Source organism: Bufo gargarizans, chromosome 2 (genome assembly GCF_014858855.1).
Source record: "Bufo gargarizans isolate SCDJY-AF-19 chromosome 2, ASM1485885v1, whole genome shotgun sequence".
Lineage (NCBI taxonomy): Eukaryota > Metazoa > Chordata > Amphibia > Anura > Bufonidae > Bufo > Bufo gargarizans.
In genome coordinates, this window is record NC_058081.1 from 138,427,231 (window position 1) to 138,453,061 (window position 25,831).

General features: G+C 43.8%; 1 protein-coding gene across 3 annotated transcripts in view; it reads left to right on the plus strand.

The window, feature by feature from the left end:
- MAN2A2 (mannosidase alpha class 2A member 2) overlaps positions 1 to 25,831 on the plus strand; it is a 151,378-nt gene that overhangs the window by 87,735 nt on the left and 37,812 nt on the right. For all 3 annotated transcript variants that reach the window (XM_044279496.1, XM_044279495.1, XM_044279497.1), the window contains 4 exons: positions 4,817 to 4,988; positions 6,116 to 6,243; positions 8,807 to 8,980; positions 10,095 to 10,281. In XM_044279496.1, coding sequence (XP_044135431.1) covers positions 4,817 to 4,988; positions 6,116 to 6,243; positions 8,807 to 8,980; positions 10,095 to 10,281 — 661 coding nt within the window. The remainder of the gene's footprint in view (positions 1 to 4,816; positions 4,989 to 6,115; positions 6,244 to 8,806; positions 8,981 to 10,094; positions 10,282 to 25,831) is intronic.

The window sequence follows — 25,831 nt, forward strand, 5'->3', positions numbered from 1 at the left end:
AAGCATTTCAGCAATCCCTTTGAAACATATATATTGGTATGGAGTGGTATTTGTCTCCACCAGATATGGTTCCTGCTCTAGCAACAGAATGTTATATAAGACATAGGGAAACATTTCTGAATTATTGCTTTTAAAGGGTTTTCCTGCTTTCATAGTGAGTTTTTTATCTGCCCAAACATTGCATATTGTACCCCATGTTCCTGGTTTTCTTGTCATCACTTTCCTTCTCCTTTTCTTGGCATCACTGCATCCTGGCCGGATGTTTACATGCAGTAATTCCTTTTTTGCCAGCTTCCTGCTCGGTTTGCCAAGCAAATCCAGCATGCTTTCCTCTGTAATCTCTCATAGGGACTGTTGCCCCTGCTTCACTGTTCTCTCTGCAGTAGTCACAGCCCCTACACCTCCCCCTCTCCATGTTAGCTAGGTGGAAAAAGCCCTGTGAAACAATACAGAGCAAAGCATGCTGGGTTTGGTTAGAAAACCAAGAACAGGAAGTGGATGAAAACAGGAAGTTCTGTGTGTAAACATCCTGCCAGGATGCAACGATGCTGAAAAAAGGAGAAGGAAAACACTGATATGAAAAACGGGTATTTGGGACAAAAATATGCAGTGTCTGGGGTACTCTAGGCAGATAAACAAAATTCACTATGAAACCCAAGAAATCTTTTGTTATCCAATGCTAATATGACCCCTGTGAATAGTAACTATCCGAACCTGCCACTCAGGAAGAGAGGAGCAAATATAAATACAGGGTGAGATTTATTATCTCCCTATACTAGTTTTCTGGCAGAAAAAAATTTGAAAACCCTGTATTTGCGACTTTTAAAATGCCATAGCAACATAATATAGTCAGAAGTGGGGAAGACAGAAATCTTTGTCAGCTCCGAACTTGCTGTGCTGCTGGCATTGTGTAGGTCTATGTACCTAAAGATGCCTCACCAAATATAAGCATTCTACCTGAGGCACCTTTCCATGTATGAAAAGCTTGACCCTTTCTTGCCGATAAGAATTTTGACCAAATGTAGACCTGTTTCTTATTGTAACAATAAATGAAGGTCCTACACAATGGTCTCCTCAATTGCTGTGATCAATTAGTGTACTTGCACATGCAGATTTTTCTACAGATTTATCTGCATTTCCACTCCAAATATGTACCAAAATCCAGCTTAATAGTTCTGCAGCATTTGTTATTTTGTGTTTTTTATGTTTTAGTTTTTTGCAACTCATTTTTAGAAGGTAATTTTCTTCTATTTGGAAGCTTCATACCTTTCATTTAGTTAGTACAAAGGGAGAAAAGGTTCCATAGGAAGAGACAACCTGTGTTTTACAAACAGAAAGCACTTATTTCTCTCTGTACGCTCTCACAAGGGAGGTTTTACCCATTAAGAATAAGACAGATGCTTAGACCCTTATTCTGCCCTTTTCTGTATGAATTCAGCTAAAACAAATTCATGAGTCTAGTTAATTCTTTTCTGAACAAGAAAAGCAAATGGTGAATACAGCTTCCTAGAATTCTGTGAAGGAGTGTTAATGGAGTCCTGACACTGGTAATACTCTGATAAGGTTGTATGGACGTAACTGATTCTGAAGGCTCTCAAAACTGGAGATATGTGATATGAAATGTTAATTATGGGACAGATATTTCCTGGATTCCCTGTCAATAATCCAGTTGAAGACCTGTCACACGTAGCAGCCTCCGCACGGCCTCTACTTGCCCATGCAGTGGTGGTCATTAAAGAAGTGCTTGTTAGTGGCCACACAATTTGCCTAAAGGAGCAACAAGAAGGCACTACTTTCATTAGCAGTCCACATGGACCTTTTGCTCCTGGCTGCATGGTGACCACATGTGACAGCATTGTAAAGCTGAAAATGTATTACAGCTCTGACTAGGTCAACCATCAGAAGATCAGTTAATTAGAGACAGTGGAGTAGGAAAGTAAGGTTTCACCGAGAACACCACTTAAAACATAACTTTTAATAAAAATCACTAAAATAGTTGCTGAACACCTCCTTTATTACATATTTGAGGTAGGTTATGATGAAAGAAAAGAGTCTTTCCCTATTCCTTTCCCTAATACTATTTAATCCCAACCTAAAAACTGAATGGCCACTCTGTAGGGGCGATCATGTGTCAGGAACCTCCTGGTCACCCTAAGGAGTCCCTAACACAGAGAAAAGCCCCATCACCATAGTGTCTTAGACAAACATATCAGTCCAATAGTCAAGTTGAATATAGTCAAAAACAGTAGGCAATTTTGCACCTTACAGATGTATACACCATTGAAAAGAAAACCAAAAAATGTTTTTTTTTTTTTTATCTGATCAAGTCTCAAGATGGTATGTAACCCTTAGTCTAAGTCATCTGTCACCACACTTGACATGCCTGTTTTGGTAAATGAATTCCCTATAATAATTTCTGTTGGAATGTGTGATTACATTACCAACTTGGGTTTACATTGAGACAAAAAAATAATTGGCCAGCACACCTCAGTTCTAAAATGTTTTAAAAAATCAAAGCAGTATTTCAGTAGCAAAACAAATCACTGGGCTGACGTGTTTCTGACTCATAGCACCACTAAGAATAAAGATGGTAGAGTTCAGAAATGCATCAGCCAAGGGATATTTTTCCTGCTGTTCAAATGTTACTTTGATGCTTTTATTTGGGCTCAGTAAAGACATTTATAAGCTATATCATGTCGATTCCGCTTTTTCTTTTGAATGTTGTCAGTTTGTTCTTGCGTTTCCAGAAGTTATAAGAGAGAAATTTCAAAATGCAGAGTTCTAAGAAAAAGCTCCATAATTGTTATTTGATGGGGAATACAAGGATATACTAAAACAAGCGCGTCAGGAGATCTAGCAGGTCCTTTTTAAGAACAGTAAGATACAATAGATTTTCACCTGTGAACCTGATAAGAGCATGATATGTCTGCTGAATGGGAGCATTAAAGGGGTTGGCCCATTGCAGGCTTTGATGGCATATTGCTAGGCTATGCTACCAAAGCGAAGGAGAGAAGACTGTGCTTGAGTAGGTGCTTTCCATTTACTGCCAAAGGAGTTGCAAAAATAGTTGAGCGAGTGTGCTCAGCTGTTTTTAGAAGTCCCATAGGGGTGAATGGAAAGTGCACTGCGCATGCACAGCCATCTCTCCATTCGCTTCTGTGTTACTGTCAGAAATAGCTCAGCTTTATTTGGAACTCCCATAGGGGTGAATGGAGGCTGGCTGTGCTTGCGCAATGCATTCTCCTTCACGTCAGGGGGCCTGTTCTGGAGATGAGGGCAGGTCCCAGAGCTGGGATCAGCACCCATCTGACATTGATTCAGGAAATCAAATCTAACTCCAGTGACTTCAAATAAAACGTCCTCCTTAGTGTAGAAAAATGTAAAAAAAAGTCTGAACACTGATCCAATAGCAGCAGAACTTAATTACGCATTTCAGATATTCAAATGCTGTAAGCAACTTTTGAACTTTTTTTTATTTATCTACAATAAAGAGAACGTTTTAATCAAAGTCACTGGAGTTCTAGATATAGAACAGATAGGTACAGGTCTCCAAAGACATACTGATAGGGAACTTAGCTTGTGAGCCCCTTTGGGGACAGTGTGATGCTAATGTCTGTAAAGCGCTATATACGGTAAGTGCATATAATAAATAAATAGGTCCCACCTCTGCTGATCTCTGGGCATATCCGTGTACCTGTGCAACTTCACTTAGCGTATATACAGCCAATAATGTTTGGGTTTATTATCCCTTTAAAGGGGACTTTGATGAAGCCGCGAAGGTTCAGCAGCGTATCTCAGATCACTTCACACGTTCCCATTTCAGAGGCTCTGCTGTTTTTTCCAGCATGTCAAGTACGGCTCTAAGTATATGGGATCTGTACACTGCATACTGGAAAAGCCAAGCACTTTTGTGGTGCCAGCAAAGGTTTAAGTACCTTTAAATATGTTAAGAGAACAGAGTTGAACCCGCGCTGACTAGGTGTCAAACTCCAACACCGCGGTGCATAAATAGTATCGGCACACGTGAGTTGGAGATATGTACTATCTTAAATTGTCATATGATGAAAAAGTCCCTGGGGAAGGAATACGATTATTCCGAAACGCGTCGGAGGTATTGTGGACCAGAGAAGCTTCCGTAGCTTTAGGTGTGACGTCACACGTTAGGTTTCCATGACAACTACCAAACATTGCTTTCGAGAGCGCGCGCGAGTTACCGGCCGGGGCTACGCGCGTGCCACGAGAGAAACGCAGAAGACATCGCCAGCAGAGATACTGAAAGAATCCAACAAACCGCAGAAGAAATACTTTATGAAACGGAATGAATCCAGCAGTATGAATATATCTACCAACAAGCACTTTTACCAGTAAGTAACTGCTGGCTTTTTATATCAGCTCCTCACTTATTGGATCTTACCTTCCACATTTTTCTAGGAGACACTGATACATTGGGACTTTTTCATCATATGACAATTTCAGATAGTACATATCTCCAACTCACGTGTGCCGATACTATTTATGCACCGCGGTGTTGGAGTTTGACACCTAGTCAGCGCGGGTTCAATTCTGTTCTCTTAATAGCTTGTTCTATCTATCGGGGTTTTCGGCAACTATCCCCCCATCAGAACCCAGCAGCGACGCGCCTTACTGTAACCCATTTATAGTACGGCTGATTTCCTCCCCCCTCCCATTTAGACGGCAGCGCTAGGATCTGTACCTTTATCACTTACCTTTAAATATGTGCTATGGAGAGGAGCTATTTTCTCAGACATGATACTACTGTATGATCTTTACAACAGTCTAATTCCTGTCTTGGTAGGTTGGATAAAAACATTTGATAAGTATTACTATGACCAGACTCAGCATATTCTGAACAACATGGTAGTGAAGCTACAAGAAGATCCTCGTCGGAGGTTTATCTGGTCAGAGATCTCCTTCTTTTCAAAGTGGTGGGACAACATCAATTCCCAGAAGAGGGCAGCAGTCCGCAGGCAAGACATAATGGCTGGCATATTTATTCTTCTATAATTATTGCTTGCTTAAATGTGGTTTTGGCTGTAGAGTTTTATGGCATAGCCTAAGAGTGGGGTTCCGCCAACTAGTCTGCTGTCCTACTTAAAAGTGCACTAAAGTTAAAAATTAAAAAAGGTGAAATAGGAAATAATCTCACATCTACCCTGCGAGCATTCGGTTTGTGCTCTCCTCATCCCGCTCCACTGTTGTTGCCATGTAAACAGTAGGTTGAGGAAGAGGGGTGCGTCTTAAAGGGGTTATCCCTGGACAAACACTTATCACATATCGACAAGATAATACGTGTATGATCCTTGGGGGTCCAACTTCTGGGACCACCCTAAGCATATGAATGGAGCAGTGGTCATGCATGTATTCTGCAGCTTCATTCATTACAGTTTCTATATGAGACTGATGGAGATAGCTGAGTACTGTTCTCAGCCATTTCCATCAGTCCCATAGATATTAAATGGAGTGTCAGGTTGCACCACAACCACTGCATTCAAATGCCTCTCGAATGGGGGCCTCAGGAGACTCTAATGGTCAGTGGTGGCTCCAGCTGATCCGTTTTTCTTATCAGGAGTAGTTAGAATATGAACTTTTATTCTTCTAAATTCTGCTTAGGTCAGGGTTTACTGTAAAGTGCTGAGTGACAGCTGTAGAAGTCTTCTGGTTGGATGCTACTGCTGTCACTCAGAGCAGAGGTGATGGCTGAGAAGCAGCTCAAAGCAGAGGGCACTTGAAAATCCATCTCCAGTGCACGTGCAGCAACAGAACCTAGCAGAATAAAACTTCATATTTTCACTACTCCTGATAAGAAATGCTCCAAAAGACATGTTTATCCTGCTTTCCCCAGCCCATAACTACTACTGGCAGCAGTTTAGCATGATCAGAATGTTGACAGACTCCCCTTAAATGCTCCATACAAACAGTGAAAGGCTAAGGATCTCTGTATATGATTCTCTCTTTCTACCAACTATTTTAGGAGCTTTATAGCAGGTGTTTTTTTAAATATAATCAGTCTGTATGGATTGCACGTATACTTCTATTCACATTCTTCATTACTTCTGTCATCATTTCTGTTGGCCTATGCATCTGTTTTCCTTAGGTTAGTTACTAACGGGCAACTGGAAATGACAACTGGTGGCTGGGTGATGCCGGATGAAGCCAATACTCACTTTTTTGCTATGATTGACCAGATGATTGAAGGTCATCAGTGGCTTAAGAAGAACATAGGTAAGGGTGTAACTGGCTTTCTCTTAGTTATTCTAAAGGATACATCTTATTTTAATCTCAATGATTAAAAGGGATATTCCCTTTAAATGCAGCACTGTTCCCACGCAGAAGGATTTGTGCTTTCACCAGGCAGTGATGATGTGTGGTCCACATGATAGCTGCAACGGCTGCTTGCAATAATGATGATGTGTTGTCCATAGTTCTTTTCTTGCACCACTGCTCAACACGGTCCCTCCCCTCTAGCTGTCAGTGCAAAAAGTGTTGTCAGGCATCACATGGCAGTGACAGCAAATCACTGTCAATTTCCTGGTGTAACCATTGAAACTGTTCCACTTCTGAATGACCTAGCTCATCCATGCATTACAAAGATGACCCATTGATTTCATTGGATTCTGTGAAGCATAAATGGGTTGTCCAGGATTGACCTGAGCTATCCTGGGAAGAATACTTACCTTCTCCCCACAACTGATTTTTGGCTCTATGGGTCCTTGGCTTTCTTCACTGCTCTTCCATCCTCTCGTGTATTCCTCAGGCACAAATAGGGTCACAATCTTGGCTGCAGCCAATGACTGTCGTAAGCGATGATGTGTCCCCAAGCGTCAGGTTACTGCTGAGTCCTGTGCGGTTTAGAGATAAGTGACTGCTGAGGCCAGTCATTGGCTGCAGTGGCGCACCTGACCCGAGTGGCACAAGACAGCCTAGGACTCACAGAGACAGGACCTATTAGCAGTTACCAGGTAAGTATACTTGCCTTCACAGTTCAGTCAGGGAGAGGGTGGTATTCAAAAAGCACGTCAATCCTTAAGAAACCATTTTATTCCTCATTTAAGATCTGTTATGCGATTTGTCCAAACTGGACAAACCTAGAAGAACATTTAACACAATTTAATATACAAGTTTACCTCACCACGCACATTCCTTTATGGCCACAGCTACCAAGCTTTTACATTGCCACTTCCAAAGAATTTTTGCACCTTGTCACAAACTACACATCATTTCAAGCTGGTTCCAGAAGCACGGCAGAGATGCCACAATCCAGTAGAGCATCTAGGACAAGAAACTAGTGGTAGGAATGTTCACATGAAAGACGCTCGAAAATAGCCCCATCTACTATAAGCTTGGACAGGAACTTTCATCAATAGTCAGCCATTTTGAACACCCAACTTTATAGGGATTTTTTTAGTTAGATTTTTACAAGGAATGTTAAAAAAATACCTGGACATAATAGTTGATTTCAATACAGCAAAGGGTTGTCACGACCCCTGGTCATGGTCGTGACTCCTTGGGTGCCGCATGCTGTTGCCCGCGGTTTGGGAGTTCGTCAACCGCAGCTGGGGCACTTAGTTGTTTGCCTCAGGTGCGGTTGCCGCGGACAACAAGTGTGCGTGCGGTTGCCCTTGGCAACGTGTTTTATGTGCACTCCCTTTGTCGTTTTGTGGTGCACGAGGTTATGTGTTGTATGCACGTAGACACCTCCCTTCACCTGTGGTTGTCCGCGGCAACGTCTGTTGTATGCATGTGGTGGCAGGGTTTCGGCCTGCGGGCTGTTCCCCAGAACATGGTGGCCACGCATGCCGTTGCTGGCGGTAACAGGTGAGTGGGTTGGTGTGGGTTATGTATTATGTGCACTTCCCCTTATATGTGTGTTTTCCCTTCTGTGTGCTGGAAGGGTTAACTTCCTTCCCAGTGTGTGTGATGTCACTGGGTGTGGTTGATCGTTGGGTGGGGCCTCTTGGCCTATAAAGCCTCAGTCCCTGGCTGGGCTCAGTAGGTTGCTCTCAGCCATGCTGGCTGGAGCAGCCTCCTGTCTCCTCCATCTGCCTGGTGAGGACCATCCTTCTGGTCATAAAACCTGTGTTGGGAATTTCTATGTTTCTTGGTGTTATCTAGGTGTGTGTGGGGTTATCTTGTTAGTGCAGCTTATGGTTTCCTGGTTTCCCTTGTATGTCTGGTGTGTGCTGTGTCCTTTATGTTGCTGTGGACATCAGCACTTGTTCATGGGTTCCAGGTTTGTGTGTCTGTGGCAGGTAAGTGCAGGACTAGTCTCACTTACCTGTCATTTCCATATGTCTGTTGATGTTTCCCCTGTGTTGCTTGGCCGTTGAGACTCCTGCTCCCCCGTGCCTAGGAGGAGCAGGTCGTCTCACTCTGTCCCCTAGTACAGGGCCGACTTGAGGGCTCGTAGGGACTTTAAGGTTCCGGCGTATGAGTCCTCCTACCACCAAGGTCGGCTCATACAGATAGGAGACAGGGTCAGCGTTAGGGATGCAATAGGAGGTGACCTGCTCCCTAACTCTGTGGTCCCGGCCAAGGGGTAACCCTACCATCTCCTGGCACCGCACGGCTGGGGGTTTTCCCCACCGCCAGCCGTGACAAGGGTTCTCTGAATGCTTAGATACAGAGATAGAAAATATTCTCAGTAATTTAATCAGATGTCAAGAAGGTTTCTTAGACACTCTCTTGGTTAAAAATCCTATAGCTAAATAATATGATTTGCATGCTTATTGTGTAAACAGCGCTGACTTTTTTCTTGCTGATTTTAAAAAAAAATATATATTTTTAGGTGTCATTCCAAGGTCAGGATGGGCAGTGGATCCTTTTGGACACAGTTCCACCATGCCTTACCTTTTAAAACTCTCTAATCTAACCAGCATGCTGATCCAGAGAGTGCATTATTCTATTAAAAAACATTTTGCAGCCACTCGAAGCTTGGAGTTTATGTGGAGACAGACATGGGGTAAGAAACCACCAATCGTTTTCCTTGGCACTAGTCCTAAGCATGGCGGTCTGGAGAATTTTAGACCACTCAGCAGATGTGCTGTCAGACTGTCTAGGTGCACAAAGGCAGCCACCCTTAGGAAAGCAAAAGGATTGATTATTATTTTTTTTTTTTTTATGTAACCCATTTCTTTTTCACTTAAAACGGTAGGTAATTACATTTTAGAAAAACTTTTGATATATCGTAGTGACATATCAAAGGTTTTGATGGGTGGAGGGCTGAACGGTCCAAGTTAGAAATGCGCAGCTGAGCGCTGTCTGTTCTCAATGTTGAAGACAGAACTGAAGACCGCTTCAATAGAAAGTCTATTTCCATCTTCAGCAGCAAGGAGGGACAGCTTCTGACTCTCCATTTTAACAACCGGAGATCTCAGCGCTTTGAGCCTCACCGATCAAAACCTTTGATATGTCACTATGAGATATCAAAAGTTTTTGTAAATTGTAAGTTACTCTTTGAACAGATAAATGTTCCTACTAAACTGTGAGCTTGTTGATTTCCTTACTATTTTGGCAATGTGAGAGTTCTCAGATGCATTATAGTGTAATATTAAAGAAGAGCTCCAGTGGAAACACACCTGCTTGTCATGCTCTAGACTTGTCTTATGTATTGTGTAGTCCTCTACAGTCTACCTGCAATCCAGCCTCCCGTCTGCTTCTGATCAGACACCATGTTTAATTTTGATGTCACCCTGATTTCTCTCCCTCTGTGCTGTGCGTTAGCGCAACATGACATGGAACAATACAGTCAGCTACATCTGTGTTTTCTTGGGAGGACAACGTGCCTACCCTCCACCCATGGCACCAGAAGCAGTTACAGAAGATGGCTCCAGTTCCTGGGCTATGATGATAGGACAGATGCTTATTTTGTTAAATTGGTAAAGAGCAATTTTTGTGGCAGAATGAGGCCGTAACATGTTATTCCAGAAGACAACCCATCTATAAGGTTATCGTGTACAAACTTGTTGTTTAGTATAGAGCCTAACTGTAAAAATAATATCACTGTAATAAAATATATTCTCTTGAACTAACCATGAAGATCTATCTAACGTGCTTATCCTGTGCTCCATTCTCAGACCCAGATTCGGGCACAGATATTTTTTGCCACATGATGCCCTTTTACAGCTATGATGTGCCTCACACCTGTGGCCCCGATCCCAAGATATGCTGCCAGTTTGATTTCAGGCGCTTGCCAGGAGGAAGAATTAATTGCCCTTGGAAGACACCCCCAAGAGCCATCACCGAGTCCAATGTAGCTGAACGGTAAGCCATATGTCACTGGAGGAAGGTGTGACCAAGAGGCAGAATTCACCATCAACGATGGCACCTATCAAGGTGTGGGATATATTAGGCAGCAAGCAAACACCCAACTATTGAAGTTTTTAAGTTGGAATCAGGAAAAACAGGCGCGTAAGGATCCTAGCAACTTTGACAAGGACCAAATTGTGATGGCCAAAGTCAGAGAATCTCCAAAATGGGTTCCCAGGATGCAAGGGGTTAATACCTGCCAAAATGCATCCAAGGCCGGACAACCATTGAACTGGTGACAGAGCTACTGCAGCACAGGTTGCTGGCCATGATAGAAAGGAGTCAGTGCATGGCAGTTTGCTGTGTATGGGACCGCATAGCAGTAAATTGGTGAGAGTGACCATGCTGACCCCTGTCCCCTGCCAAAAGCACCAGCAATGAGCACATAAACATCAGTGTAAACCAGTCCATTCATTACCTGGTAACTTCATAGCAAATCAGACATTTGGACTTTGACTCCACTAAAAAAGGGGGTCATTTATCAAACTGGTGTAAAGTAGAACTGGCTTAGTTGCCCATAGCAACCAATCCGATCCCACCTTTCATTTTGCAAAGGAGCTGGAAAGGTGGAATCTGATTGGTTGCTATGGACAAATAAGCCAGTTCTACTTTACACCAGTTTGATAAATGACTCCCAAAGTATCTTAAGTAGAGTTTAAATTGCTATATTCATTTGCCTTTGCCGTCTATATTCCCCAGCAAGCTTGACTTCTGACTGCAAATTCATTAGGAGAGGATGAGGGCAACAGCCGGAGCAGGTTCTATAATCAGCAGAGATCTAATTAATTTCAATGTTTCTTATTCATTATTACATTTTTAGTCATTTACTTAAAATGGTGATAAACGTGAAGAAGTTAATAGGAAAATGCAATAGACATTTAAATGTCAGTTCTGCTGCTGAAGTACAGTACATATCAAAAATACACCTAAAAGAGCAAATGGAGTGCTCTAACTCCTTGGAGTGACTGCAGTCCTTAACCCCTTCAAGACCAGGCGATTTTCCATCTTTTCATTTTAGTTTTTTACTCCCAGCCTTCCCAACGCTATAACCTGTGTTTGTTTTTTTTTGCTTTACATAGCCGTATGAGGGCTTGTTTTTTGCAGGACAAGTTGTATTTTCTAATGGCACCATTTAGGGTTGTGCACAATAGAGTCCAATTATAAAAAAATAAAAATAAACAAAACACAATTCCGCTACAGTTTTATGGGTTTTGCTTTTACGGCATACCTTATGTGAAAAACTGACATGTTCCCTACATTCAATAAATTATCCTTTTTTACTTCATTATGCTTGGAGTGCTGCTCGCTTTTTTATACTCTGCATATTGGCTAAGCTTATCCCCATTGAGCGTGCACCCACTTTATATTTTGTTTTCCAGTCTGTGCTGCCTTTGTTTTTCTTTTGCATATATATATATATATATATACACACACACACTTTTTTTGGTTTTTTTTACACTTTTTAATAGTTCCCATACCCATAGGTAATCATTAGATTTCTTTTCTAATGAGATGCCATGCCTCAGCAGACAAGTCGACTTGTGAACAGCATAAGACGTCATTGTCAAGCTGTAATTAATACTCAAGGCCACATGACAAATGATTGAGTTACTGCCATTTTTGGTGGGGGTGTACCCACCACTGCTGTTGGCTTTTAAATAAATAGTTTGAGATGAGGAAATCACCACTGCATGCTTCTACTTAAATGCCCAACTTTCATGATATAATATCACTGTAGCCTGAACTTTTTACCTTTTCCATGAATGTCACCCGAAAGCCGAATTTCCCTTTTTGTATTATATGTGCCTGCATTGCTGAGAAATGTTTAAATATATGCAAATTATCTTCTAGGAGCAATGGGGGCATTGCCATTCCAGAGAGAGCTGGACCCACTGCTCCTAGGGGCTCATTTGCATATATTAAAACATCTAGAAAATAGTTGACTAGAAAATAGCACGGGCAGGGGATAAAAGAAAGTTTTTTAGAGCTTTTGCCGCATCTGACTGCTGAAAGTAAATGATCATTAGAAACACACTGTGGGCTACTCTCAGGTACTGCTGGTGGCTTGGGATGGTTTTTGGAGGTGACAGGTTCCCTTTAAAAGACTTCTCCTCAGAATAGGTTATCAAGGAGGGGCGGAGCTTGGCAGCAGAGCGAGACACACATGCCGCTGTGAGCTCTGCTCTGGGTCCTGTGAAAACGAGTTTCTAGCAAGCATATACAAGCCAGAAAATGGGCAAGACTTTAAGAGACAGGTCCAAGGACACTCCAAGACCGAACAAGTCGGGTGCTGGTCATGGGGAAATGGACAAATTTGTCCGAAAACAAAGCGTGGCGGGAGGCAAGCAGGCTTCCAAGATGGCGCCGAGATCAGAAACCACAGCAGCGTCGGAAGTCTCAGCGGACTCCGAGAGAGACAGCGATCATGAGCCGGAGATGGAGGGAGAGAACCTGCCTATATCCAGGAGATTTATGAAGGAACTTTTGGCGGACACGATCTCCCCCCTCCGTAAAGACCTGCAGGAGTTCAAACGGGACCTCAGGCAAGTGAAGGAGAGAGTGGATGAGGTTGAGAGCCAGCAAGAAGCGGTTATAGTGCATAGCACAGCAGTAGCCGGCAGCCTAGATAGAGCACAGGCGCACATTAACCGTTTGTATGAAATGGTGGAAGACCAGGATAATCGGGGGCGCCGCAATAACCTAAGGCTGAAGGGTCTGCCAGAAGAAATAGGGCCGGAGGCCTTGAGAGGTGCAGTGACTGAGATGTTCACAGCGATAATAGGCCCGGACTCTGGGGGAGACCTCACTATGGATAGAATCCACAGGGCTCTTCGTCCTCCTCCTAAGCATGGAGAACCTCCGAGAGATGTGATTTGCCGGCTGTCCAGCTTCATGGCCAAAGACCAGATAATGAAGGCAGCGAGATCTAAGAAAAGTATCCCCTTTGGAGATGCAGAGGTGCAGATCTTTCAAGATTTATCTCCAATTACCCTTCAAAAAAGAAGGTTGTTGAAACCACTCCTGGATGTTCTCAGAAGCAAGAATATTACCTATCGCTGGCTTCACCCCTTCGGTCTCTTGATCAATGCGCCAGGCCGAAAATTAACAGTGCGCTCTCCGGCTGACATCCCGCTAGTATGCGATGTACTGGAAATAGCCGCTCTGGACATCCCTATGTGGCACTCGGCGAAAGACCTGACGGACTTACCTGCTTTACCAGGAATAGATCCATGGACACCAGTGAGCCGTCCGAAAAACCGAAACAGGGGAAGAAGATCAGGAGACCCCATGATGACTTCTCCAGAAATGGACATAGAGTGATGAATCTCCATATATTCTTCGCTAAAGAAAGTCTTCCTCAAGGACTTGAAAAGTTTCTTACCGATACCTGGTTTTTCGTGAGTTGACCGGCATTAGGGACAGTTGATAGTTTTGTTTCCCATGCTCAACCCCTTGTGTCTGGTTATGTTATTGTACGACAAGTCAGGATGGTAATCGTAATACCCCTTAGGGGTTTCTGCCAGTGTTAGGGCTGGTTGCTGGAATCTCCTCAAAGGATTCATTGGTTAGAATGCGATATAGCTATGTCGCTCCATTTAATGTTTACATACTCGTTCTTCACACTTAGGACCCGTTCATTGGTCCTCTCTACCCCCTCTTGATGGCCACGGTGGTATGGCGGGCAGTTAAACGCGCTGATGTTATCAGGCAGCGGGTCATCAAAGCCTTATCCTTGATAATCTTAATGAGGTTTAATTGTTTTGTATGTTTTTCCTTTATTCCCGTTCCCCTGTCTTTCCTCCTTTCCCTTGTTCCTACTCCTGAGGCATTAACCATATTTTACGGCTGTAGAAGATATTATGAGCGAATAATGTTCACAGTAAATTCAGTATGGCTGAGTTAAAAATATGTACTTATAATGTGAGAGGACTGAATGCACCAACCAAACGAACGCAGATCTGTCAGCTCCTTAATAGGCAAAAAGTGAGCATCGCTCTTATACAGGAGACTCATTTCAAGAGAAATCACGTGCCGCGTTTATCACACATGGTATATAATCAGTGGTTTCATAGCACTTCTTCCTCTGGGGCCTCTAAAGGGGTTTCGATAGCGATCCACAAAAATGTTCCGTTGGTGGTGCATTCAGTCCTCCAAGATGAAGAAGGCCGTTACTTGTTTTTAAAAGGGACCTTGGGTAATCAGAAAATTACTATCGGGAATATGTATACTCCAAACGCAGCTCAGGCAGCGTGGATTGAGAACACTTTAACAAAACTGCAGGATTTTGCGGAGGGTTCCTTGGTGGTAGGAGGAGACATTAATACGGCCTTAAATCCGTACCTAGATACATCTAAATGCTCCTCGTCCTTGTCCCAAGTCACAATTAGGCGGATTAAGAAAAAACTGGCGGAATTGGGTTTAGTGGATGCCTGGAGGGCTATGAACCCTACATCGAGAGATTATACGTATTATTCGGTGGCACATGTCTCTTATCAGAGGTTAGACTACCTGTTTGTGCCTATGGGATCTTTAAGCGATTGCTCTCAGGCTTCAATAGGTAGTATATTACTATCAGATCATGCCCCGGTATTCCTGTCTATTAGGGTTAAGTCTATCCCTAAAGCACAGTTTACTTGGAGACTTGATGAGACTCTGCTGAGCAGACAAGAATATGTTCAAGATATACGAAAACATATTGAGGAATATTTCAGTCTCAACGAAACGGAGGGTATGTCGCCGGGTCTGGTCTGGGAAGCTCACAAGGCGGTTGTGAGAGGGCATTTTATCGCATTAAATTCGCATATAAGAAAGAAACGGGAGGCTACTATTGTGACATTGCAGGAGCAGATTCAAAAGTTGGAGTTATTACACAAAAAGCAAATATCATCGGAGGTGTTGGAGAGTTTGAATAGATTAAGGGCGGAGCTTAAGAACATACTTAATGGCCGGGTGGCTAAACTATACTTGTCGGCACAATTTAAATACTACGCACACGGGGACAAAGCATCAAAGTTCATGATGTCAAGTTTGAAAAAACGTAGACTTAAATCTTATATACATTCTATCAAAGGTGCATCTGGCAGATCTGTTATGTCCACTGACCTCATTGCTCAGCAATTTTGTACCTACTATAGGTCGCTTTATAATCTTAGGGAAAAGGGTAGTGAGGCGGAGAATGAGATGAGGTCAGGGGACATTAGGAGGTGGCTGTCGGGGTTACGCCTCCCGGTTATTACTCAGGATCAAGCCCAAACCCTTGCTAAACCTTTTTCGTTGCAGGAACTGAATAAGGCTTTAAGTACAGTTCCCAAGCACAAGTGCCCAGGACCTGACGGACTAACGTCTGGATATTACACAACCTTTTCCTCAATATTGTTACCCAGAATGCTCAAAGTATACAACGAGGTATTTGTAGATAACCCGCTCCCGTCACAAATGTTGTCTGCCCTAATTACTATCCTGCCGAAAGAAGGTAAGGATCCTTCGTCCTGTGCCAGCTACAGACCCATTTCGCTTTTGAATGCGGATCTGAAACTGTACGCGAAAATGCTCGCATTGAGGTTGCAACCTTTCTTGTCTACATTAATTAATGCGGAGCAGGTGGGTTTTGTGGCTGGCAGAGAAGGAAGAATTAATACCACTAGGATAGTCAATATTATACATCATGCCAGGGAGAAATCCATTCCTTTGGTCCTCCTGGGGACGGACGCAGAAAAAGCATTCGATCGAATTGATTGGCTTTTTATGCGTCTGGCCTTGGCTAAATTTGGGATACCACATCAGTTCATTAATGCCATAATGGCTATGTATGCTGCCCCCACGGCCAGAGTGATGGTGAATGGCATTCTATCTCCCAGCTTCACTATAGGTAATGGTACAAGACAGGGATGCCCCTTGTCCCCCCTGCTCTTTATCATTGTAGTAGAATGCTTGTTTCAAGCGATAAGACAGGATGACGGAATCCAGGGTATAAAGGTGGGAGACACTTATCATCAGTTAGCGGCTTTCGCGGATGACCTGTTGGTTATTATAACCGACCCTTTGGTAGCTTTTCCGGCCATACAGGACTTGTTCTTGAAATTCGGGAACCTGTCCAACTTCCTAATTAATCCCACGAAATCCCAAGCTCTAAATGTAACGGTTAGCAAAGATTTGCAGTCGTCCTTGGAGGCGCAATTTGAGTATGTTTGGACAACTAGTTCGATCAAGTTCTTAGGGGTAAATATAACCTCTGTACCGAATGACCTTTTTGAGGCAAACTTTCGTAGTTTACCCAGGTCTATAACATCCACTATTGATTCGTGGAGCATCCCATTCACTTCGTGGTTCGGGAGACGTACGTTGATTAAATCTGTATTGGTCCCTAAAATACTGTATTATATGTCGGTATTGCCCGTGCATCTGCCAAAAGTTTTCTTTGTCCAACTGAGACAATGTTTTTCGAGATTCCTTTGGAAAAAGGCCAGGCCCCGTATCCCTCATTCAATAATGATACAGCCAAACAAGCTAGGGGGAATGGGTCTTCCGGATATGGCAGAATATTACAGGGCTATTCAGGGAGTGAGATGTTTGGAATGGATTAGGAACCCAGAGAACAGATTGGATATTTTGGCAGATGCAGGGGACTCGAGACTTCATCTGAGATCCTTACTTCTCTTGCCTCCTAAAGATATGTCTCAACAGACCAAGTCACTTAGCAGCATGACCAGAAATACGTTGAAGTTATGGCATTCTGAGCTTTCCAAGGTGCTGCTCTCGGACCGCGAGGTGTCACCTGTGACTCAGGTGAGGGATGTTCTGTGGAGCTCTGGGGGAAATTTTGGTTCTACCTTACCAGGGGGAACTAGGGATATGTCCATTCAATTAGTAGATTTACTGGATCCTTCGGGATTTCTAAAAGACGGGTGGGACGAGCATCCTAAACTGCGAACGTTGTCCTTTATTCATAAACTATACATTAAGCAATATCTGGGGAAAAAGAAACTCTCTCCAGCTGCTTCCGTGACACTGTTTGAGAAGATGGTACTTTCCAAGGTGCCCCCTAGGAAAAAAGTGGCACAGCTATATTCGGTGCTTGTTTCCCAGACCAGACCTGACACATACAGCTTCGTACGTAAGTGGGAAAAGGAACTGGGAGTTCAATTCTCAGATAGGGAGGTGGCGCAAATATGCTCTAATACCCCCAGGGTATCTAGATGTGTGAAACTGCAGGAAAACCTTTACAAGGTCATCACTAGGTGGTATTACACGCCCCAGAAATTGCACATTATGTATCCGAATTGTGACTCTAAGTGCTGGCGGTGTCTAAAAGAAGAGGGCTCCATGCTGCATATATGGTGGTCATGCCCTATCATATCTGAGTATTGGAGGCAGGTCTGTTCAATCTGTTCTCAGATCAGTGGGGTACAGTTTGCGCCCACAGCTGAGGGTTGTTTACTGGGACTGATAGGAAAAGTTGGAGGGAACAGATACACCAGATCCTTACTGAGCCATTTACTCGCGGCTGCGAGAGTTCTGATAGCATTCATGTGGAAAAATAGTAGGGCCCCACCCATCTCCCAGTGGATTGCAAAGTGTGATGCAATATACAGATTGGAACAGATTGCAGGGTGGGAAACCAAAAGGACTCAAGTATTTGAAGCCACATGGTCTTCGTGGAAAAAATATAGAGGTTTCTCATCATGAAGTGGATGGGTTTTAGGGGTCATTGATATAGGGAAAGTAGGATCCCCCCCCCCCTCCCCTCCCCTCCTCCATCCCTTCCTCCCTCTTTTATATTCTTATAATTTTTTCCTCTTCCTCACTATTGCTGGTACTTGAAAATGTTTGTATTCCACACTGACTGTAATGGAAATAAGTACCCTGTTGTGGGGTTGATGTATCTTATGTGTCATCTGCTTGAGATTCAGAATAAAGAATTTTCAAAACCAAAAAAAAAAAAAAGAATAGGTTATCAATATCTGATTGGTGTGGGGTTTCAGCAGCTCAGTTCCCATTCAAGTAACATGTCTCCAACTCTGTTCAAAGTGGTAGTTCCAGTGGCTGCAGGGAACAGCTGATCAGTCAGGGTGCTGGGTGTCCGACCCCTGCTAATCGGCTAATGATAACCTATCCTGAGGATAGGTCATCAATAACGGGAACACGGAAACCCTTATAAGATTGGGTTTCCATACCTCCCAACTTAAGAAAAGAAGGAAGAGGGACATTATGTGGCCAATTTTCCGCACTAGGCCAGGCCTCTAACTCCACCCAAAACATCTAATCCCAGCCAGTCCCCTAAATACCCCCACATAGTAATTATTTCCCCTTTATGCCACCACAGTAATTATGCCAGCATTGTTCCCCCTTCACAGATTATGCCCAGATATGTGCCCTTCACATTACAAGGAGTGCAGAATTATTAGGCAAGTTGTATTTTTGAGGATTAATTTTATTATTGAACAACAACCATGTTCTCAATGAACCCAAAAAAACTCATTAATATCAAAGCTGAATATTTTTGGAAGTAGTTTTTAGTTTGTTTTTAGTTTTAGCTATTTTAGGGGGATATCTGTGTGTGCAGGTGACTATTACTGTGCATAATTATTAGGCAACTTAACAAAAAACAAATATATACCCATTTCAATTATTTATTTTTACCAGTGAAACCAATATAACATCTCAACATTCACAAATATACATTTCTGACACTCAAAAACAAAACAAAAACAAATCAGTGACCAATATAGCCACCTTTCTTTGCAAGGACACTCAAAAGCCTGCCATCCATGGATTCTGTCAGTGTTTTGATCTGTTCACCATCAACATTGCGTGCAGCAGCAACCACAGCCTCCCAGACACTGTTCAGAGAAGTGTACTGTTTTCCCTCCTTTTAAATCTCACATTTGATGATGGACCACAGGTTCTCAATGGGGTTCAGATCAGGTGAACAAGGAGGCCATGTCATTAGATTTTCTTCTTTTATACCCTTTCTTGCCAGCCACGCTGTGGAGTACTTGGACGCGTGTGATGGAGCATTGTCCTGCATGAAAATAATGTTTTTCTTGAAGGATGCAGACTTCTTCCTGTACCACTGCTTGAAGAAGGTGTCTTCCAGAAACTGGCAGTAGGACTGGGAGTTGAGCTTGACTCCATCCTCAACCCGAAAAGGCCCCACAAGCTCATCTTTGATGATACCAGCCCAAACCAGTACTCCACCTCCACCTTGCTGGCATCTGAGTCGGACTGGAGCTCTCTGCCCTTTACCAATCCAGCCACGGGCCCATCCATCTGGCCCATCAAGACTCACTCTCATTTCATCAGTCCATAAAACCTTTGAAAAATCAGTCTTGAGATATTTCTTGGCCCAGTCTTGACGTTTCAGCTTGTGTGTCTTGTTCAGTGGTGGTCGTCTTTCAGCCTTTCTTACCTTGGCCATGTCTCTGAGTATTGCACACCTTGTGCTTTTGGGCACTCCAGTGATGTTGCAGCTCTGAAATATGGCCAAACTGGTGGCAAGTGGCATCTTGGCAGCTGCACGCTTGACTTTTCTCAGTTCATGGGCAGTTATTTTGCGCCTTGGTTTTTCCACACGCTTCTTGCGACCCTGTTGACTATTTTGAATGAAACGCTTGATTGTTCAATGATCACGCTTCAGAAGCTTTGCAATTTTAAGAGTGCTGCATCCCTCTGCAAGATATCTCACTATTTTTGACTTTTCTGAGCCTGTTAAGTCCTTCTTTTGACCCATTTTGCCAAAGGAAAGGAAGTTGCCTAATAATTATGCACACCTGATATAGGGTGTTGATGTCATTAGACCACACCCCTTCTCATTACAGAGATGCACATCACCTAATATGCTTAATTGGTAGTAGGCTTTCGAGCCTATACAGCTTGGAGTAAGACAACATGCATAAAGAGGATGATGTGGTCAAAATACTAATTTGCCTAATAATTCTGCACTCCCTGTAGTTATGACCAGATATGTGCCCCTTCACATTAGTTATGACCAGATATATGCCCCTTCACACTAGTTATGACCAGATATATGCCCCTTCACATTAGTTATGACCAGATATGTGCCCCTTCACACTAGTTATGACCAGATATATGCCCCTTCACATTAGTTATGACCAGATATGTGCCCCTTCACACTAGTTATGACCAGATACGTGCCCCTTCACACTAGTTATGACCAGATATGTGCCCCTTCACATTAGTTATGACCAGATATGTGCCCCTTCACACTAGTTATGACCAGATATGTGCCCCTTCACACTAGTTATGACCAGATATATGCCCCTTCACACTAGTTATGACCAGATATGTGCCCCTTCACACTAGTTATGACCAGATATGTGCCCCTTCACATTAGTTATGACCAGATATGTGCCCCTTCACACTAGTTATGACCAGATACGTGCCCCTTCACACTAGTTATGACCAGATATGTGCCCCTTCACATTAGTTATGACCAGATATGTGCCCCTTCACACTAGTTATGACCAGATATGTGCCCCTTCACACTAGTTATGACCAGATATGTGCCCCTTCACAATTGTATGGACAGATATGTGACCCTCACACTTTTATGACTCAGATATGTGCCCTTACCCTAGTTATGACCAGATATGTGCCCCTCACACGAGTTATGACAAGAATATGTGCCCCTTCACAGTAGTTATGAGACCAGGATATGTGCCCACTTCACAGTACGTTATGACAGCGATATGTGACCCTTACATAATTTATGAACAGATATGTAGCCACCTTTACACTAGTTATGACCAGAATATGTGCCATTCACATTAGTTATGACAGAATAATGTGCCCCTTCACTAGTTATGAGACCAGATTTTGCACCTTCACATAGTAATGCTACAGAATATGTGCCCCTTCACAACTAGATAATGACCAGATATTTGCCGCACTCACACTAGTTATGACCAGATATGTGCCCCTTCACATTAGTTATGACCAGATATGTGCTCCTTCACAGTAGTTATGACCAGATATGTGCCCCTTCACACTAGTTATGACCAGATATGTACCCCTTCACACTAGTTATGACCACATATGTGCCTCCTCACAGTAGTTTTATTATTTACAAATGGTCAGTTAGACCAATGGAGCCTTTTATTACATGTGCTTTTAACTATCTGCAGAAAATATAACATTTATTATGACTCACACATCTATTGACTAATAAAAAATGTATAAAACTGTCCGCTGTGTCACTTGGTTTCTTTTTGTTCAGTATCTTTTGTACTGTTACTCCCACGGTGTAATGTAGCAACTGCAGGGATGAGCTGTTTCAATAACTTGCTTCTATCATCCTCTTTCTTTGTCCCTGCTCTACTTATGAAACTTCCTTGCTAGTATATTTCTGATACCTAGTACACTCGCTGTCTAAAAGTAATTTAAGCACTGCCCCCGAATCCCCTGAAGATGCCAGGTTAGGGTACTTCCACACTAGCGTTTTTCTTTTCTGGCACTGAGTTCCGTTAAAAGGTCTCAATGCCGGAAAAGAACTGATCAGGCATATCCCCATGCATTCTGAATGGAAAGTAATCCGTTCAGGATTAATAAGGATGTCTCACGTTCAGTCATTTTGACTGATCAGGCAAAAGAGTTAACCGCAGCATGCTACGGTTTTATCTCTGGCCCAAAAAAAATCGAAGACTTACCTGAATGCCGGATCCGGCATTTTTTTTCCATAGGAATGTATTAGCGCCGGATCCGTCCTTCTGGTCTGCGCATGTGCAGACCGAAAAAAAGGTGAAAAAAAAAAATGCTGGATCCGTTTTGCTGGATGACCAGAAAGACGGATCCGGCATTTCAATGCATTTTTCTGATCAGGCATTTTTAAAACTGATCAGTCTTACAAATGCCATTAGTTGGCATACATTTTGCCGGATCAGGCGAAGGAACTGCTTGCCGGATCACTTTGCCACAAGTTTGAAAGTAGCTGGCGAAACATGTCGGGGGCAGTGCTTAAATTACTTTTAGACAGCGAGTGCACTAGGTATCAGAAATATACTAGCAAGGAAGTTTCATAAGTAGAGCAGGGACAAAGAAAGGGGATGATAGAAGCAAGTTATTAAAACAGCTTGTCTATCCCTGCAGTCGCTACATTACACAGTGGGAGTAACAGTGTTACAGAAGATACTGAACAAAAAGAAACCAAGTGACACAGCGGACAGTTAAATGTTATATTTTATGTAGATAGTTAAAAGCACATGTAATAAAAGGCTCCATTGGTCTCACTGACCATTTGTAAATAATAAAAGTAAGAAATAAGCCTAAACATGTGCTTAGGTTCAGAAATGGCTGAAACATTCAGAGTAGTTACGACCAGATATGTGCCCTTTTACAGTAGTTATGCCCAGATATGTGCCCCTCACAGTAGTTATGTGCCCCCTTACAGTAGTTATGCCCAGTTATGTGCCCCCTCACAGTAGTTATACACAGTTATGTGCCCCCTCACAGTAATATGCCCAGATATTTGCCCAGCTGTTCCCCCTGACAGTAATATGCCCAGTAAAGTGCCCCCTTCACAGGCAGTAAAAAAATAAAATAAACTCCACATACCACCTTTTCCGCCGATCCCCATTATAGTTAGTGGGGCTGGATGGGGCTGACAATGCCGCAATACACAGAGATCCAGCAGGCTGCTCCCTGCCAGAGTATAAGAGTTAGTGTGAAATTAGCCTAAGACCACGTCTCCATGTTCAGGGTTTTTGATGCAGTTTTTGAAGCTCTGGCTAAGCCCGAACCTTCTTCTTCTAAAAAAAAATAAATGGTGGAAAGAGGTAGGGATCGACCGATTATCGGTTTTACCGATATTATCGGCCGATATTTAGGATTTTAAAAGTTATCAGTATCGGCATCTATTTTGCCGATATGCTGCTATCAGCGCGATCCGTGTTCCCTTAGCAGCACAGGGGAGAAGGAAGCAGTGTCTCCCTCCCCCCTGTGCCACTGCTGCCGCTGCCACCAATGAGAGGAGAAGAGGAGGGGACGGGCTGTGGTCACTGTGCCACCAATGAAGTTAACTCCCTCATTCATTCAAATTCAATAGGAGGCGGGAGCTGGCTGCAGAAACGTATAGCAGCACCCGACCTCTATGACAAGTAGCTGCCATCTGCAGCAGTTAACCCCTGCCGCAGCTGAGGGGTTAACTGCCACGGATTGCAGCTACCGCTCATAGAGGTCGGGATGCGGCTATGTGAGCCAGCACCCGCCTCCTGTATATGAATTAATGGGCAAGTTATCTTCATTGGTGGTGCAGTGTGCCTCCCAAACCCCAGGATTGAAAACATTGGTTGGGGAGTGCGCCCTTTCCCCCACCCAACCCCATTGTTAAAAACATTGGTGGCGCAGTGCGCCCTCCCCCCAACCAAGCCCCCCAATATTAATTATTGGTGGCAGTGGCCACAGGATCCCCTCCTCCTCATTAGTGGCAGTGGCAGCTTCTGATCGGAGCCCCAGCAGTGTAATTCTGGGGCTCTGATCAGTTACCATGGCAGCCAGGACGCTATTGAAGCCCTGGCTGCCATAGTCAGGTCCCTGCTGCTGTGTGCACAGAGCACAGAGCAGCAGGGAGAGTGTGAAGTCCTATTCACCCTCATAGAGCTCTGTCAGGGTGAATAGGACAAGGGTTCTAGCCCCTAAGGGGGCTAAAAGTTAGTAAATAAAAATAAACATAAACACCAAAATATTAAGTATAAATAAAAAAGAAAGATCGGTCGATCCCTAGAAAGAGGTACAAAAAGATGAATGATTTGTTGTATGTACCAGATGTTAGCAAGAAATCAGTTTCAGTACCGTGCAGAAGGGTTTGGAAAATGACCAAGTAAATCTAGTTTCACACTAACGGCAAGGAACTTTGGCAGGCTGTTCCGGCGGGTGAACAGCCTGTCTGATCCGTGCTGCCGCTAGTTCACGCATGCCCCCGGACTACCGCTTTGGCCCCATTGACTATAATGGGGGTGGGCTGGAGTTCCGGCAGCAGCACGGCAAATATGCAGAGAGGCGGCCGGAATAAAACTACGGCATGTAGTCCGGGGGCACGCGTGCACTAGCGGGAGCACAAATCCGACAGGCTGTTCACCCACCGGAACAGCCTGCCAGAGTTCCTTGCCGCTAGTGCGAAAGTACCCTAAGGGCTGTTTCACACAAGCGGATGCCGTGCGTGTCATCCGCTGCGTGAATGACAGCCAAGCCCCATACTGGACAGCAGAGACACAGAGCATTAACATGATTGATAATGCTCTTTGCCTCTCTGTGATCTTTTTATTACAAAACCACAGTGACAACTTTATCTTGCCGTGATTTTGTAGTAAAAAGATCACAAAGAGGCACGGAGCATTATCAATCATGTTAATGCTCCGTGTCTCTGCTGTTCAGAGCGCGGCTTGGCTGTCTTTACGCAGTGGATGACAGGCACGGCATCCGCTCGTGTGAAACAGCCCTTAGGGTACTTTCGCACTAGCGGCAAGGAACTCCGGCAGGCTGTTCCGGTGGGTGAACAGCCTGTCGGATCTGTGCTCCCGCTAGTGCACGCGTGCCCTGGACTACATGTCGTAGTTTTATTCCGGCCGCCTCTCTGCATATTTGCCATGTTGCCGCCGGAACTCCAGCCCACCCCCATTATGGTCAACAGAGCTGGAGCGGTAGTCCGGGGGCACGCGTGAACTAGCAGCAGCACGGATCAGACAGGCTGTTCACCCGCCGGAACAGCCTGCCGGAGTTCCTTGCCGTTAGTGTGAAACTAGATTTACTTGGTCATTTTCCAAACCCTTCTGCAAGGTACTGAAACTGATTTCTTGCTAACATCTGGTACATACAACAAATCGTTCATCTTTTTCATGTCCTTTTAAACACAATAAAAGGATGAAATCATGAAGGGGTATAGTGAAGCTGTTAGTATCATTTTCCAGGCCAAGGTTCTTTACTGAAATCAAATAAATACTGTGCTGATATGGAATTGTCCGGGCATACATCAGTTCTGGGTGTCGATTTTGGAGGTTCTCAAGACCTTGGTCCCCCCGACGCTGCAGCTGTGCCCCAAGATGTGCATTCTGGGTATAGTAGACGAGGAATCCTGGTCGCATTACCACAGGATCTTCCTGGAAAGGACTCTGTTTTTGGCTAGAAAAGCGATTGCGCTGCGCTGGATGGGGGAGTCTCTTCCTTCGAGGGGTCAATGGCTGTCACTGGTAAATAGTGCGATCTCCATGGAAAAGGTGGTCTATAAACACAGGGGATGCCCGCAGAAGTTTGATAGGGTCTGGTCTGAGTGGTGCTCTTCATCGCTTACTTTGCACGCATCACGCCCATAGAGGTCGGTTGGGGTCTGCTTGATCCGTAAGGATCTTTCCCTGATTTCTATCGCGTCCTCTGACGCAAGCTGTTTCTAAGGGAGTGCACTGGGGTTCCCTCACTTCTGTTGTATATGTGTTATTGCCGTATGTATCTCATATATGTACCCCCAGACTTGTGGAACTACAGCATTTGTGTTACT